The 16362-nt window shown below is 43.5% G+C and overlaps 1 protein-coding gene across 2 annotated transcripts in view; it reads left to right on the forward strand.

The window, feature by feature from the left end:
* The window catches only part of C1QTNF12 (C1q and TNF related 12), a 153220-nt gene that overhangs the window by 102818 nt on the left and 34040 nt on the right, over nt 1–16362 (forward strand). For both annotated transcript variants that reach the window (XM_086921464.1, XM_086921463.1), the window contains exons 5-6: nt 4345–4453; nt 5319–5409. In XM_086921464.1, the coding sequence (XP_086777590.1) occupies nt 4345–4453; nt 5319–5409 (200 nt within the window). The remainder of the gene's footprint in view (nt 1–4344; nt 4454–5318; nt 5410–16362) is intronic.

Consider the following 16362-nt stretch of genomic DNA (forward strand, 5'->3'; position numbering starts at 1 on the left):
TGCGTGTAAATGAAAGCTCCAAGTTACCCACAGGTAAGGAATGCACTCATTTAGCAGCCCTTATTTCAGCGGGTAAAGGACATCACGTCTTCAGAGGCTCGACTTGAGTTGACGCTTTGACACTCCCACTCGCACTGCTTTGTGGGACTTATAGGTAAGGAATGCACTCATCCAGCAGCCCTTATTTCACAGCGTCAGGCTTTCAATCGAGACATGAGAAGCTGCAGACTGGGATGCAGTGATGTCCTTTGCCCGCTGAAATAAGGGCTGCTGGATGAGTGCATTCCTTACCTGCCCAGCCGCGAAGGTATGCACCCCACCGCTCAAAAAACCACAGGGGGTCATGGGCCGGAAGTCGCCGAGCCTACTGTGAAGCAGCAGCCGAGGGATCAATGGACATCTGCATTCCAGGGCCCATCCAGGGCTGTGAAATGGCAGAACACACACCCATTCATTATCGACAATGTAAATTTCAACATCAAGGAAGTCAACTTTGACATTGTCAATGGTTGCAGTGATATATATATATATATATCCTGTGCACCGTCTGTCTCCCAGCTCGCACGCTCGCGCAGACCCAGCAAGCAGACTCCGGACACGGACCTCGAGGTATAAACAGCTTTATTCACGCAGAAAGAGTCACCAACGTTTCGGCTCTAACGGAGCCTTGGCTCCGCTGCCAAAAAACAGAAGAACCAGCACTCTTGTCAGTTCAATCCCGGTTAGGATTTATTCAAATAATTCAAAACAACAGACGCGTTTCAGCCTTAGCTTTTGTCAGTGTCCGGGTTTTAGATGGCGAAACTATGGAGCGGGATATATATATATATATATATATATATACACACACACATATGAACAATGAACACATGTAAACAAGGGCCGTTGGGCCCGAAACGCGTCTTTGCTGGCTTTATCATCTGACCCTTTTCTGCAGTAAAGGATTATTACCCTCAATTGTGGTCCGTCTCCTGCTTCGCCGATCTCGTGGGATTGGAGGTAGCTGTTAGGAGTTCTCTTGGAGAATATATATATATACATATATATATATATATATATATATATATATATATATATATATATATATATATATATATATATATATATATATATATATATATATATATATATATATATATATATATATGTATATATGCAGTGCAAGATCTGATTATCACTACGGATAAACAGTTAAGCTCTGTCTTTAAACCAGAATCGAAATTCTGTCCATCATTGAGCCCTGGAAACAAAATCGACCTATTCCATGATTTAGTAGTTGCAGACCTTGAAAGAATGGAAAACGTAACATCTAGGAAAGAGAGTCTGAGCAAAAATGAGAGAACTGCATTACAAAAACTTATGGCTAATGATAAAATAACAATCAAACCTGCTGACAAGGGTGGGAATATGGTGATACTCAATACTGAGAACTAAATAAAAGAAGCCATGAAACAACTAAACGACCAATAAAATTACATGAAATTATTGTCAAATCCAATTAATACATTAACCTTGGATCTAGAATTGAAAAAGAACAGCATGAAAAAACAAAGGACTCCTCGATGAGGAGGAAGCCAGGTTTCTATTTGATAACAGCCCGGTAATGCCGACCATATACTTTCTGCCGAAAGTTCATAAGACCCTAATAAATCCACCTGGGAGACTCATCGTATGGAGCTGTAAGTCTCTCTACCAGAACATCTCTGTATACGTAGACCATTTTCTCGCACCTATGGTGACAAATCTCAGTTCCTACATCAAGGATACTGAGGACTTCTTGCGAACTCTACCCAATATGGGATGGCGAAAAGGCTTCGTAATAATAACCATCGACGTAGTGCCATTATACACTTCCATTGATCATGGGATTGGGCTTAAAGCTGTGGGTTACTTCCTACGCCAAAGAAACATTCAGGAATTAAGACACACTGAAATGTTGATGGAAATGATCGAGCTATGCTAAGGAACAACATAATTCTCTTTAACCATCAAGTGTATACCCAGAAGTGCGGAACTGCCATGGGCGTTTCATTTTCACCCAGCTACGCCAAACTTATGATGGGTTGGTGGGAGTAGTTTGTGGCATGGTGTGATGAAAATGAAAGATATACATCTAAAATCGAGCTATGGCTAAGATACATAGACAATCTTTTTCTGATCTGGAATGGGGGACTTTTTCTTATCTGGAATGGAGGATTAAAAAAAATACTTTGAGATCCTGAATATTAACAACATGGGACTTAAATTCACATACAACATGAGCAAAAAACAAGTCCAATTTCTGGATGTATCGGTGTATATTGATAAGGATCAAATCCACACGAAGATATATCGGAAGCCGACTTCCACAAACAGTATGCTCCATTGTGCACGTTTTCACCCGGCACAATTGAAGAAGCGTATCCCGTACGGGGAGTTCATCATGATGAAGAGAAACTGCTCGGATACAGGAATAGCAGAGAAAAACCTGAAAGAAACAGAACAGAGATTCATACGGAGAGGTTACAAGCATAGAGATGTGAAAGAAGCCTTGGAAAAGGCAATGAAAATACCCAGAGCAGAAGCACTCGTAAACAGAGGCAGAGATACAACTAAGGAATAAGAGGATACAACCAGATTGATCCTAACATATAGTAAGGAGAGCTACAAAATTGTAAACATTCTCAAGAAATACTGGAATGTTCAGGTGAAAGATTCTGACATTGGGCAGAGAATTGGAATAAGACCAATGGTAACATTCCGAATAGCGCCACCCCTAAGGGATAAACTTGTAAGAAGCCACTTCTCACGAACAAATAGACAGCCTGGCTGATGGACAAACAAAAAGGCTTCATACAGTGCAATAAATGCAAAGCGTGCAAGATCGGCAAGAGTACCAAGATGATTAATGATTTCCGAGGAAGGACGTTTCAAATCAATGAAAAAATAATGTGCGAGACAACATATGTTGTATATACGATCGAGTGGACATGTGGCCTACGCTATATAGGAAGTACAATCTGTCCTTTGCGGAAATGGATCCTGGAACACTTGAGAGCGATCCAGAATGGGGACATGAACTACGCAATATCAAAACATCTGCATACCCAACATAAAACAAACTGGCAAGATATACAATATTTTGGAATTCCAATAGTCCCTGTGAATGTAAGAGGAGGAAACCGGACACTGAAGTTGAGGAGACTAGAGTCGCGTCTGATCATCAGATTCAAGACCAAGACTCCGTATGGCTTGAACGGAGACGAGGAGCTACATATTCATCTGTAGGAAGTACCTATCCATTTTGTAGAAATCAGTAATTACAAACAGAATAAAGAGAGACATATGAAATAGGGTACCAACCCTGAATTATACACTGAGGAAATACGAAAAGTGAATGCATAAAATAATGTGAACTGTGAGAAAGACCATTTCTTGGTCGAAACGTTGGCGATGGTAGTGGTGGTAATTGTGCTTTAATAAAAGTACAGCAGTTACTAGTGATTCCTGCAGTGCGGTGCAATTTTTGTTTGGAAACGTATTGCGAGGTCTGGTCCGACCTCAACATCCGGCACCTGCTATATACGTATATGCAGTGCTTGAAATGGAAAATAGAAGGGCAGGTACCAGAATACCTGCTTGTTTCTGATTGTTTCTGAGAAGTGCCGGTACTCTCCAATTAAAAGTATTACATTTCTCTTGAGAAGTGACGATACTCTCCCTCGCAAAAATAAAAAAGTGCCGGTACTCAGTATCGGACAGTACCGCCCCATTTAAAGCACTGTATATATTTATACACAACATATATGTTTGTACTTGATAATATGAACAAATAAGAACAACTCAAAAAAAATAAAGAAGGGCAACAGATACAGGATGGAAGGGTAGAGGGGACATAGAATGCCATATAGTTATAATGGGGCAACAGCAGGCATAGGGTGTGGGGGGGTTAGACGGAATAACATCGATGAGATGGCGCAAGTAATGGCTATAGTGCGAGCACAAAAGAAGGGTCACCAGATAATTAATAGGAAGAGGCACCAGAACAAATGGTGAAACGTGTACATGGTGTATTGGGCAACAGATACAGTGTGGGCAGGAGGAAAGGAGCAACAGACACAGCAGGGGCCAAATTGCAGTACCTAAAGTAAATTATGTTCTGATTGGTTAGAAGCACATTGATGACAGAGAATACAAACTTTCTGAATATTTCCAAGTGCATTAAGGTTTACACAGTTAACTGTAGTGTTTACACTCGCAGTTAAGATTGTTTGCCATTAGGAATTAACACAGTCATCGCTGGACATCACATGAACCCTTACAGTATATTGCATTGGTGTAACACTTTGCCATTGTTGTCTGCAGCCTATCGCTAAAGGAGCCTTCCTCAGGGGTTCTGGCATGAACTTGGGAGCGGGTCGTTTCACTGCACCAATATCAGGAATCTACCAGTTCTCAGCCAACGTCCATATCGGTGAGTGTTGCCAAGCAAAATTTGTGGTTGTGCAACTTAAATGCCTTGCAGTACATAACTTATTCAACAAAGCGCAAGCCAGACCACATATCCTTTAGGATAGGGACGTTTGGGCATAAAAGAGTTGTCAAGTAGGTAATCCACAAATGGGAGATCCTGGAGAGACACATCTAGCCTCGGCAGAGGAGACAATACTACAGACATAAGCCCTGTAGATGGAGGAAATATCTCTTCTCAGGAAACAAGCGCAAACTGAAAAAGTTGAGTAAAGGATTGGAGAAGGGAAATGAGGACGCAAGGAAAGCATTTAAATCAGTAACAAAGGAAGAAAAGGAGGGAGGAAGGGAAACAAGAGAAAGTTAAGCACTAACCATACAAAGGAGGAAACAAATAGAGATAGGAGGAGGAAGGAGAAGGAGGAAGTAAAGGAAAAAAAGAAATATATAATTAAGGAATGGAGTAAAGAAATAGAGAGCTAGATTCATGATTGATGGGAAAGAAGCAAAGAAAAGACAAATGGAAATAAGGAAGAAAAAAGGCAGAAAGTGAAGAATTAAAGGCAGGGGTAGGGCAGTGAGGAATGTGTGCTATGGTTAATTTTTTGTCCCTAAGCAAATCGTTCTTTGCACTAAATTTGTGGAACTGTCTGCTCTCTTCCTGCAATTCACCCTATTTATGCCTGTGTGCAATTACCTTTACTTAATCGTTTCCTCCAGTCCCCCTAACTCTGCATTAAGCCTTTATTCACCATCCGCGCTGTTCCCATTATTGCCTTTTCTGTCTCAGTGACCCTACTGAGACCAGATGCCTTGTTATTGTATATCCTTTGTGTGCCGCCTAAATAATGGAAAATATTTTCCTACAGATCACAGTGAGATGAAGACGAAAGGGCAGCTGCGAGCTCGAGACAATGTACGGGTTTTGATCTGCATTGAGTCCCTGTGCCACCGCTACACGTGAGTGACCTGCCTTGACCACTATGCATCCTTTGTTGTCATTCTTGCTTTTCCAAGGAGCTCGCAATTTTCTAGGGGCTTAGGAGAGAGCAGAAGCGGTGATACATAAGCATTATTTGGACCAGTGACCGTAAGGATGGGCAAGTATGTACATTAAAGCAGCAGTAACCAAGAAGTAGAAACACTTATAGTTTAAAAAACATATAGAACCGATTAGGATCCAAGTGCGCCACCATATCACCATACACCAGCGTGCCAATAGCATGTATTAATACCTCAAAGTGCCATTGGACAATGACTTTTAACACCAAAGATTAACAGAGGTATTTTAAACTAACGAAGGGTGTAAAGCACCTCTTGCAGTCACATTTGTGCACCCAGCATGACACAGAATAAAATAGCTAGTGGGTCTATGCACGTGCTGCACAGGACTGTATGTAATCTGTTGGTCACAGTTTTGATATCAAAGCTTAGCAGGTTATTGTTACTGATGCAGAGCACTGTGTGTGTTACCTACAAGTCATAGGTTCCCATGCTTGTAAGCCAGCTCACTGGGTTATGTGTGGAACAGGGGCATGTAACCTGCAATGCGTCAGACTGAATCCCAGCAGGTTTCAACTCAATCAATCATTATTCTTGGGTTCATCAAGTGGGTACCATTGGGTTCGGTAGTAACTAAAGCAAACTGTTAAGTGCCCAAAAAGAGTTACTTTGTATTGTGAAAAGTGTATGCCCATTGTTAGTGTATGTGGACTATATAAATGCCCATTATTGGTGTATTTACTTGTTTAGATCTGCATACCATACATACCTAGAAAGCACACATACACCCCCTTGCCTTACAGAAATGTAAATATTGAGAAAGTTCACATTCTTTTCATGTCTTAGGTTATCTCCTGATTAACTTGTAGTCAGTGTATATTTGCTTTTTATGACGGGCTGCTATGTTTGGTATCCAAATGTGCTGTCTTTGACCTCTGACACCTGCTGCCACTTGGGACAGAACTTGTACAGGAGCACAAAGGATAAAGGCGTCTTCAGTCCTCAGCAGAGGCCAGTCTTCCGTACACTGGAAGGAACGTGCCCCACATTGTCAGGGAAGGCACAAGCCGTAGAAATAGCTGAATACAGTGCGTTTGTTTTTACAACCTGCTGCTTCCCTTTCCCTGCACTAATGGAAGTTAAAGCGGCACAAACACCTGTATCTGCAGCCTGACCTCTCATAGTTATTCTACAGGAGGCGAGTAGAGAGAGATGCAGATGCGATCTCTCTTATCCCCGGGGCACTACAGAGAAAGTGAAGGAGGTAGAGCGGGGCTTTCAGATTTCCGAATGTCCCTGAAGACCTTACTGTTCGAATAAGCCTCTGTGACCTGTAAGCACCTTGATAGCCTATCATGTGATTAGCTGTGCTTTATAAATCCTGATGGATGGATTGATTGAGATTGGACTGGACAGAGCAAGCATGTCCAGGAAGGGGCAACGAAGACGTAGACAGCAAGGAGTGAGGTGGCAAGCGTTGGGGAGGAGATAGGGGACAGATCTATAGCAAGCTCTCTCCACTCTCCATAACTACAATGTGCAGATGCCCAAAGTTTATATGCGTCCTGTGTCAACCAGTGGACTAGCTCCATCAGGGGCGGCCTTAGGCATGTGCAAGCTGTGCACCTGCACAGGGCCACCAAACCCCAGGGGCCACCATGCCAATTTATATCCTTAATATAATAATCCTCTGAGGATGGATATATATTTGCGTGGCGGCCCCTGGCATTGATTTGGCGGCCTCCAGCTCTGTTCCACTTCCAAACACACTGACCCCCCCCCCCCCCCCCCCCTCTTCACTGGCCTCCGCGCTCCGCCCCGCCCGGACCCCCTCTTCCGGGGCCCCCTACCTACACTCCCTGCCCAGGGCCGCCATGAGCCTAGAGCCGCTCCTGGCTCCATTGTTTAAAGGTGATCACTGCATCTCCACTTCATCGAATAGAGACTTCACCGTTCATGCATTGTAATGGGAGCATATCTTTGGTAATATAAATAGAAACGTGATGAGTGCACCAAATACTTTCTGTCGAATAGTCAATTTCTTGAAAAATACACTCCAAACGTTTCTGCCTAGTGTTACCAAAGAGCCACTATACCAAACCGTATTCATACAAACATTACGGGCTGTGCAAACTGGAAAGAAATGGACATAGATTTTATCTGCCACTATCTAATATGAACCTGTCTCGCCACCTCCCTCCCAAGGCTCAGATAGCCTTCAGGAAAAACTAACCACACAGAAATAGCCTCATTCCTTGCTCCCAAGTGAAGTAACAACACAGTTTTTCGAGGTCCTGAACTCTGGATAGGAACATTATTCCCACTCCTGCTCAGTGGAGCAAAGGTATTCATACCCTGACACGTCACGTATAACACTCCCCATTTCGTACGTAATTTCACAGAATAACAGACAAATCCAAAACACAAGATCCAATATCCCTCTTTTTAGGTCTCGCCTAGCGATGCAGCGCATGCGCTGTCGCCTTGGCGAGACCTATTGTTGTCGGTTTGGCGTCCGAAGGGGGACAGCCGATGTGCACGCTCACTGCGTGTCTTCTTTGGCGCCCGGACAGCAGATGTGCACGCTCACTGCGCGTTCTGATGTGCACTTGCCCAGACAGACGCCGAGTAGTTGAGTTCTTCGTTTTACCAGTTAGGCTACGCTACGTTATTTGTCACCTATATTATATTTGTTAAAACGGACATGGGCCTGGTGTTTGTTGAAGTTTGGTAATGTGGAAAATGAAGCAGAGACTGTCTGATTTTTAAGATTTTCTACCGGGAGTGGAAGGGAAGACCAGCATCCAGGGACCACTTGCTTGGATCTGGAAGGTTGACGTGTATTTCTTTCAAGTGGCAATACCTGGAATCAGGAGTACATAGTGTCATAGTTCACACAGTACACTTTGAATTGCATACGCGATGATCCTGTGAACCTCTTAAGGCTGTATTTTGTGCTGTTTGTAGCCAGCTCAAAAGGGACCGAGGAAGCCAAGACCATTGCAGGAGTGCAGGTAGTAATTATTTGAGTAGTCAACTTATTTCTAATTACAGTTGTAAAATGGGTTTTAGTTTCCTTACATAGAAATAGTTATTGAATACTGAGGCGCTTAACTGCGTGGCCATGGTGACAACAGCCTCGAAGATGAGTTGAATACTCTGCTCAAGCAAATCAAGTACTAATAATCTCTGGTTTAAGGTGCGCCTCTATAGGCAGCGTCCCTTTTCTGATATTTGGCATTGTGTATTATACAAAATCACAGCTGGAGGCACACTAGAACTTCAACTAATAATTGATAAAATTAACAGAATTTCGTTAGCAGAAGAGTTATTTCTGATTACTGCGTACTAGCCCTTTGGGTCTTTATTTAGATAAACAAGCCCCCTTTGTTACCATATACAATCAGCCCAGCTTTTGAAGCAATTAACTAAAGAAAATCAGTCGACATTTAGATTAGAATTTCTGTTAAGGTGTTCAGCATCTGCACCTGACATGCGTTTGGTGGAGAATTTCTTGTAGACTTAAAGAGAATAAAGCAAGGACGTATATTAATGATAGTCAAATCTAGCTTTATTTTACTCGCCACCTGTAGTTGCTGCTGCTACTTCGTGTACACGCAATCTAGATCATAAGGATTCAGACACAGAACCATGAAATCGGGTAACTGCCGGAGCAAAGTGGTGTTGTATTTCATATTATAAGGTTATCTTTCTTGTTTTTTTTGCCATTAGTTGCTCAGAGCAGCATAAGTACACATTTTGCAGAGACGTTAAATTACAACATTTCTGTCCTCTGTACAATAACGGAGTATTTTTTTTAAATCTTCCTCAAAATATTCCAAGATTGGTGATAGAATAGTACATAATATGTCTGGACCATTTGGGAGAAAGTTACACTTTCACCAAGTAATATAGGGCTGTGGTTAGAATAACAAACAACTTTCCCAGCGTCCTTGAAACATCAACTGCCACAAGGGTAACATCAGTTCTATAACAATTAGAGTGGTTAATGTCGGCTCTGGGGTGTGCTCAGAGATGCAATATTAGACGAGCATTTGCAATGCAATATGTCTTGCATTTATTCCCAGTTTGAGCTATTGACATTGCAAATGACCATGACTTTTATTTTTGTTTTCGTTTTTAAACCATAAATAAAAGGCATTGTCATTTGCAGCACTTTGCACACAAAATACAGTTTGGCTCTCGCTCGCTCACTCACCGCCCCTCCCCCCTTGGGCCCTGCTCCTACCATTGCATGTCACTACTCAATGGCAATCATAACTATACACTTACAGTATACCAATTTCAATTCCTTACTACAACAACACTCATATTTATACCCCATGTTCGTTCACTAAACAAACAGCCATCTCTAAACTAGTTGAAATTATTTCGAACAGCCCATTGCTCTACAAGGTAGCGCACTACTGATTTGGTCATAGATTGCTGCACGTTAAGTTGTGCCTTTGATACATCATCTACCCGTACATAGTTTTCGCAGCCCCCACACATGAGGATCATTTGTGCTGCCATATTCAATAATTCCTGTTTGCCTATCACTTTCTCACTTTCTCGCCTCATCGCCCTTTTACCCTACATTATGTGGTATTGCTCATTAACGTCCTGGTAGGTTATACACAAACAAAGTATAGATAACAGCAACTGCCAACCAATAAATTGATAAACCTACCATGTGTTCTCTCACTGGGTTAGCACTTATGTTTAGCCTACTTGCAGTGCTTTACCAATTTTATTAAATGAGGGCATTAGTCTACAAGGTAGCATACTATCTATTTGACATTTTTGAATAAGAAATTTGGTAGTGAATTGTCTTAATGTTTTTTGAGGGAGTACATCTTTAAATATAGTTGACACTATGCGGTGTCCCATATTTTTACTGACACTTACATGACACATTAGATCACCTACAACCAACCCCCACCCCCAATCCAGGTCATTTTTTTTACCCAGAGGCACATTTTAGAATCTAAAATATGTAACTAGAAAAGTTACATGCAGTTCAATCAGATGTTTTTTTTGTATTTGCACAATATTTCTGCAACTTCATAGCTCCGAAAATATTCCCAGTACATATCACAGCAACCCTTTCTTTAACAGCGGCAGCGGACCTTTCTTTAGACGCCCCTCATCCAAACAAAGGGCCATGTCCTCCATTAGCATAAACATCCTTTATGGGGCGCTTGAAAACAAGCATTTGCAATACAACAGGTCTCGCATTTTATAAACTTACACCTATCCATATTGTAAATGTCAATGCTTTTTATTATTGTATGTTTTTTGCAACACATAAATAAAGGCCATTATCATTTACAATGCCAATAGCTCGAAATCTCGCAATTGCGAGACCTATTGCATTGCAACTGCTTGTTTCCTGTTTGTATCAAAAAGTGTATTTACATGCCATACACCGAAAAAAGAAATGAAAATGGTTTCAAATAAATAATTTTTTTTCCCGCTTTTCCTGTTTTTACCAAACTTACATGTAACCTTAGTGCACAGTAAAAAGTAATGAGATGGCTCTCTCAAATAACTGAAGGATCTGTTGTCGTTGTGCTATAACTGCAAGCAGAGTTGTCCTATGCAATCGTGAAATGTAGCAACCTGAAATATGGGTTAGACACATAAAGGTATCATCTTTGCAAAATCGCATGTCAGTTAATTTCTTTTAATTTTTTCTTGGGTTACATGGGATTAGTCCTGGCTTTTTTTGTCTGGTGCATTGTTTATTGTATTTCTTTACTGCGTTAGTACCTACTTAACTTGATTGCCCAACACTTTTGATGGAACACTTGCCATCTGCCTACTAGCAAACATAGAGCAAACGCTCTTAAGAACTTCACTCTGGAGCATTTTCTCTATTCTCTATCAATCAATCAATCAATCAATCAATCAATCAAGCATTTGTAGAGCGCACTACTCACCTGTGCAGGTCTCAAGGCGCTAAAGGGGGGTGGGGGGAGGGGAGGAAGCTGCTACTGTTCGAAAAGCCAGGTCTGAAGGTCAGCAGGTCCTGAGTCTGTCGCAGGTGGATGGGGAGGGTGTTCCAAGTTTTGGCGGCGATGTGGGAGAAGGATCTGCCGCCGATGGTCATTCAGTGGTTGCGTGGAACGGTGGTGAGGGCGAGGTCAGCGGAGCGAAGCTGTCGGTTGGGAGTGTAGAAGGTGAGTCGTTTGTTGAGGTAGGTTGGTCCAGCGTCATGGAGTGCTTTGTGAGCGTGGGTGAGGAGCTTGAAGGTGATACTCTTGTTGATGGGGAGCCAGTGCAGGTCTCTCAGTTGGGCAGTGATGTGGCTGTGGCGGGGGATGTCGAGGACGAGGCGTGCAGAGGTGTTCTGTATGCGTTGAAGTCTCTTCTGGAGTTTGGCAGTGGTTCCCACGTAGAGGGCGTTGCCGTAGTCCAGCCTGCTGGTGACGAGGGCATGGGTGACCGCCCTTCTGGTTCCGGTGGGGATCCATCTGTAGATCTTGCGAAGCAAGCTGAGGGTGTTGAAGCAGGAGGAGGAGACGGCGTTGACTTGCTGGGTCATTGACAGTGATGAGTCCAGGATGAACCCCAGGTTGCGTGCGTGGACGGTGGGTGTCGGCGCAGCTCCCAGCAAGGCCAGCCACCAGGAGTCGTCCCAGGCAGAGGGGGTGGAGCCGAGGATGAGGACCTCCATCTTGTCCGACTTCAGTTTCAGGGGACTGTTCTTCATCTATTCGGTGATGGCCTTCATTCCTTCCTGGAAGTTGGTTTTGGCGGTGGCGAAGTCCTTGGTGAGAGAGAAGATCAGCTGGGTGTCGTCGGTGTATGAGACGATGTTAAAGTCGTGCAATCGGGCGATGTTGGAGAGCGGTGTCATGTAGACGTTGAAGAGGGTCGAGCTGAGGGATGATCCTTGGGGCACGCCGCAGGTGATCTTAGTGGCTTCAAATCAAAATGGAGGGAGGCGTACTCTCTGGGTTCTGTCGATGAGGAAGGAGGTGATCCAGTCCAGGGCTTTGTTGTGGATCCCTGCGTCGTGGAGGCGTGTGCGTATTGTGTGGTGGCAGACGGTGTTGAAGGCGGCTCAGAGGTCTAGGAGGACGAGGGCAGCTGTTTCGCAGTTGTCCAGCACGGTTCTGATATCGTCGGTGGCGGCGATGAGGGCGGTTTCGGTGCTGTGGCTGCTGCGGAATCCAGATTGGGACGAGTCCAGGGTGTTGTTCTCTACGAGGAAGCGGGTCAGTTGTCTGTTGACGATCTTCTCGATGACTTTTGCCGGGAACAGGAGCAGGGAGATGTGCTGGAAGTTCTTGAGGTCCTTTGGGTCTGCCTTAGGTTTCTTGAGTAGGGAGTTGATCTGTGCGTATTTCCAGCTCTCTGGGAACATGGCGGTCTCGAAGGAGCTGTTGAAGATCTTACGGAGTTGGGGTGCGAAGACGGAGCTTGCTTTGTTGAAGATGTGGTGAGGGCAGGGGTCTGACGGTGAGCTGGAGAGGATGGTGTTCTTGGTTTTTATGGTGTTTTCGTCGTTGATGTTGTTCCAGGAGAGGAGGAGGCCGGTGTGACTGGGGGGCAGTGAGTCTGAGGTGTCGGTGGCTGTCGGGGGGTCTGAGTGTTGATGCTGTTGTGGATGTCTATGATCTTGCGGTGGAAGAAGTTTGCTAGAGAGTCGCAGAGGTCTTGTGATGGCAGAATGTCATTGGAGCTGGGGTTGGCGAGTTCCTTCACGATGTTAAAGAGCTCTTTGCTGTTGTGTGCGTAGTTGTCGATGCGTTCCTTGAAGGAGGTCCTTTTGGCGGTTCGAATGAGTTGGCGGTGCTTGCGGCTGGCGTTCTTGAGGGCTGAGTGGTCTTCTGATGTCTGTTCATGGTGCCACTTCTTCTCGCGTCTTCGGTGGGTCTGCTTGGATGTCTGGAGGTCGGTGGTGAACCAGATGGCCCTACTGTCGGTGTGTCTGTTTGAGGGTTTCTTGATCAGGGGAGAGCGTTGGCGCAGTCGTCGATCCATTGCCTGAGGTTGTGGGCGGCTGTGTCGGTGCGGTCGGTTAGTGTGTCTCGGGCGAGGGTGGCTATTAGCTGGTCATTGGTGACCTTGTTCCAGCTGGGGTGGGGGATTCATTTCGGGTGAATGTGTGTGGTGTTTTTCTTGAAGGAGAAGTGGATGCAGCGGTGGTCGGTCCAGTGGAGTTCGGTGGTGTGGTTGAAGGTGACGTGGCTGCTGGCGGAAAAGATGGGATCGAGCGTGTGTCCGGCGAAGTGGGTGGGTGTCATGACGAGCTGTTTGAGTCCGAGGTTGGTGAGGGTGTCCAGCAGGGTGGTGGAGTTGCTGTTGTTGGCGTTCTCGAGGTGCAAGTTCATGTCTCCGAGGTCGATGTAGCCTGTGGAGGCCAAGGCGTGCGAGCTGACGATGTCTGTGATGGAGTTGCTGAACTGAGTATAATCTATGAACTATATAAGTATAATCTTCATGCTGGATACCAGAGCCCAACCAGAGTGCATTGTAGCTGCCCCCTGCCTTGTCCTGCATCATGTTCCCTGCTAGCTGAAACATTACAGATCTGATGCAATAAATCATTGACACCAGCTACAGGTTGGAATTCTGTTTTAATATTCAGCCCTTCTGGCAACTTCAGTCTAGGCTGAGATAAAGTTAATAATATATTGTCTGTAGATAGTTCTAGAAGGCTCACCTGTCTGACAGACTTGTAAGGAGACCTTGGACTTGTGTTTTACTGAAACCAAGGTTTGTAAACTTGCAATAGTGGCGAAGTTCATACATTTAATCAGATTAGCACTCTAAGATTCACAACAGATCTCATAGTCCCTCGAGAGGCTAAGACATTAACATCACAACCAGCACGGTACATCCTGACCCGAATCTAACAATGAGCTGCTGGACTTAGGCCACAAATAGATTAAGATATGTATGTCTAATTTGCACGGGGCACTTTTTTTTATTATTCCTAGCTGGCAGCAGCGCTTTTTTCCATCAAGCACAGAAGTGGACAGCAAGGGCCATTCACCAGTAGCAAAAGTATACTAGATCAGATTTCGAACAAATAATCCTACTTGTGAGCCCTAGCAGGCAGCTAAGGAACAACACCTGGCCTGAGGAGATAACACATAGCACTTTAAAACTGCACCTTAGCGCACTAAGCGGATACGAAGCAGGCTTTTAATTTGGGCAGGGGGACTGTATTGCTAATTGCATCGACCAATTAATTTAACTCCGCACTACCTAATTTTATTAATCCAGAGCTTTTAAAATAGGATATTTTTAAAGAAGTGACATACAATACAACACACTTAGATGATTGGAAATAGGGTGAGTGATAAGGGGCCCTCCAGCCTAGTCCCTCAGTTTAGCTTCCAGGTTTCAGACACCATATTATTGGTTTTACCCTCGCCAAGGGCTTTGTTTTGCCTTCTGATCCATGCTGTGATATTCTCTCTAAACTCCATGCTGACTAGATCTCTATATAATAATTTCCACCAGAGGGACCAAGGTTGTTTGAGCTTGGACTGTCAGCCTGGGGAATAATCAATTCAAGACTAAGAAAGATTACTTCAGCCAGTATCTTGGTGTCACACTTTAATGATATATAAGATATAATAAAGAAAAACCTTTGGGTTGGTCTTTACCTAACTTTTTGTATTTCAATAATTAAAAATTCTCTTAACTAATCAGAAATTCAATTTTTTTAAATTAAACGTTAGAAGTTCTGCAAAGTACAAAACTTGCAGTTTAAAAGAAAAAAGCAGGAATTTCAGAGTCCCTTTTCACAGACACAAGGCACCTTGGAAGGACGACTGAAGCTCTTTAACAGACCCCAAGTGATATCCCCATCACAGGCATGTACCTTGTTCCACACCTCACACTATATTTCCAATGCCAAATTACTGGCTCCTTCCCAGCCAAGTTCTTCGGAGACAGACTACCACAACCTTTTATACATTGGTGGACAGCTCTACAAAACAGTGCCATGTTTGGCCAGTGGGAAGGTGCTAATTTACAAAAACATTTATGAGTACTGGAGTAGTGTTACAGACATACATACCTTGGCAAATCAGCCCCAAATTGTAAAACACTCAATTAGCAAAAGTGCAATGAGGGCATGGACTTTCCTGTGTGCGCTAATTAGATATGAACATTCCCTGATTACTCCCATTTTAGATGTTTTGGGCTAATTTACAAAGGCATGAAAGAGTACTTAAATGAGTATAACAGGAGTAACACGTTACATATTCCAAATTACCACTGTGAATAGACTCCAGTGTTTCTAAATGTCACCACTTTGCAGATGAAGGTTGAACCATCATCCACTCCGACTCTAAAAATGTTTAATAAACTGTTCTCAATCACTACCCACCTTTGCAGGGTCACCAGGTGTGAATCTCATATTTTACTGTAAGATGGACACATCTCTGTGATACGCCCATCTAATCCTAGCATACCCAGGGGTGCAAATCCTTTAATATCAGGCCAAAACTATTGTTCAGTGATTTCTGTCTCTTGACCCTCTAACAACTGTCTATCTTCGCTAGCTGTCTTCATGAATGCAATTCAATGTTCTCCAGTAATTCTGCTGATTTAAGATTACTTAACACTTGTGTACATCATAGCCACAGATTTCTTATCACCATGTAGTAGGATTTGCTTTGTTCTGATATTCTTCTGTGTCTTTATTGAGGGTCTACATGACAGTTATTGTATGCTTCCTTAAAGAACACTTTCTTTTCAGTCTCTCGGAAAAGTAGGCAATCTTGTATATTTTAGTGAACAAAGCATCTTTCCTGCAATTTTTGTGCTCTGTTATATCGTTATATCTTTTGCATTTATTGTAGTAACGTCTATCCTTCCCTCTTGCTGCCTACCTTTCTTGCTCAACCTGTATAAAACACTTTCAGAATACAAGGATTTCCTATT

This window comes from Lissotriton vulgaris, chromosome 5, assembly GCF_964263255.1.
Source record: "Lissotriton vulgaris chromosome 5, aLisVul1.2, whole genome shotgun sequence".
In the NCBI taxonomy this organism is placed as follows: Eukaryota; Metazoa; Chordata; class Amphibia; order Caudata; family Salamandridae; genus Lissotriton; species Lissotriton vulgaris.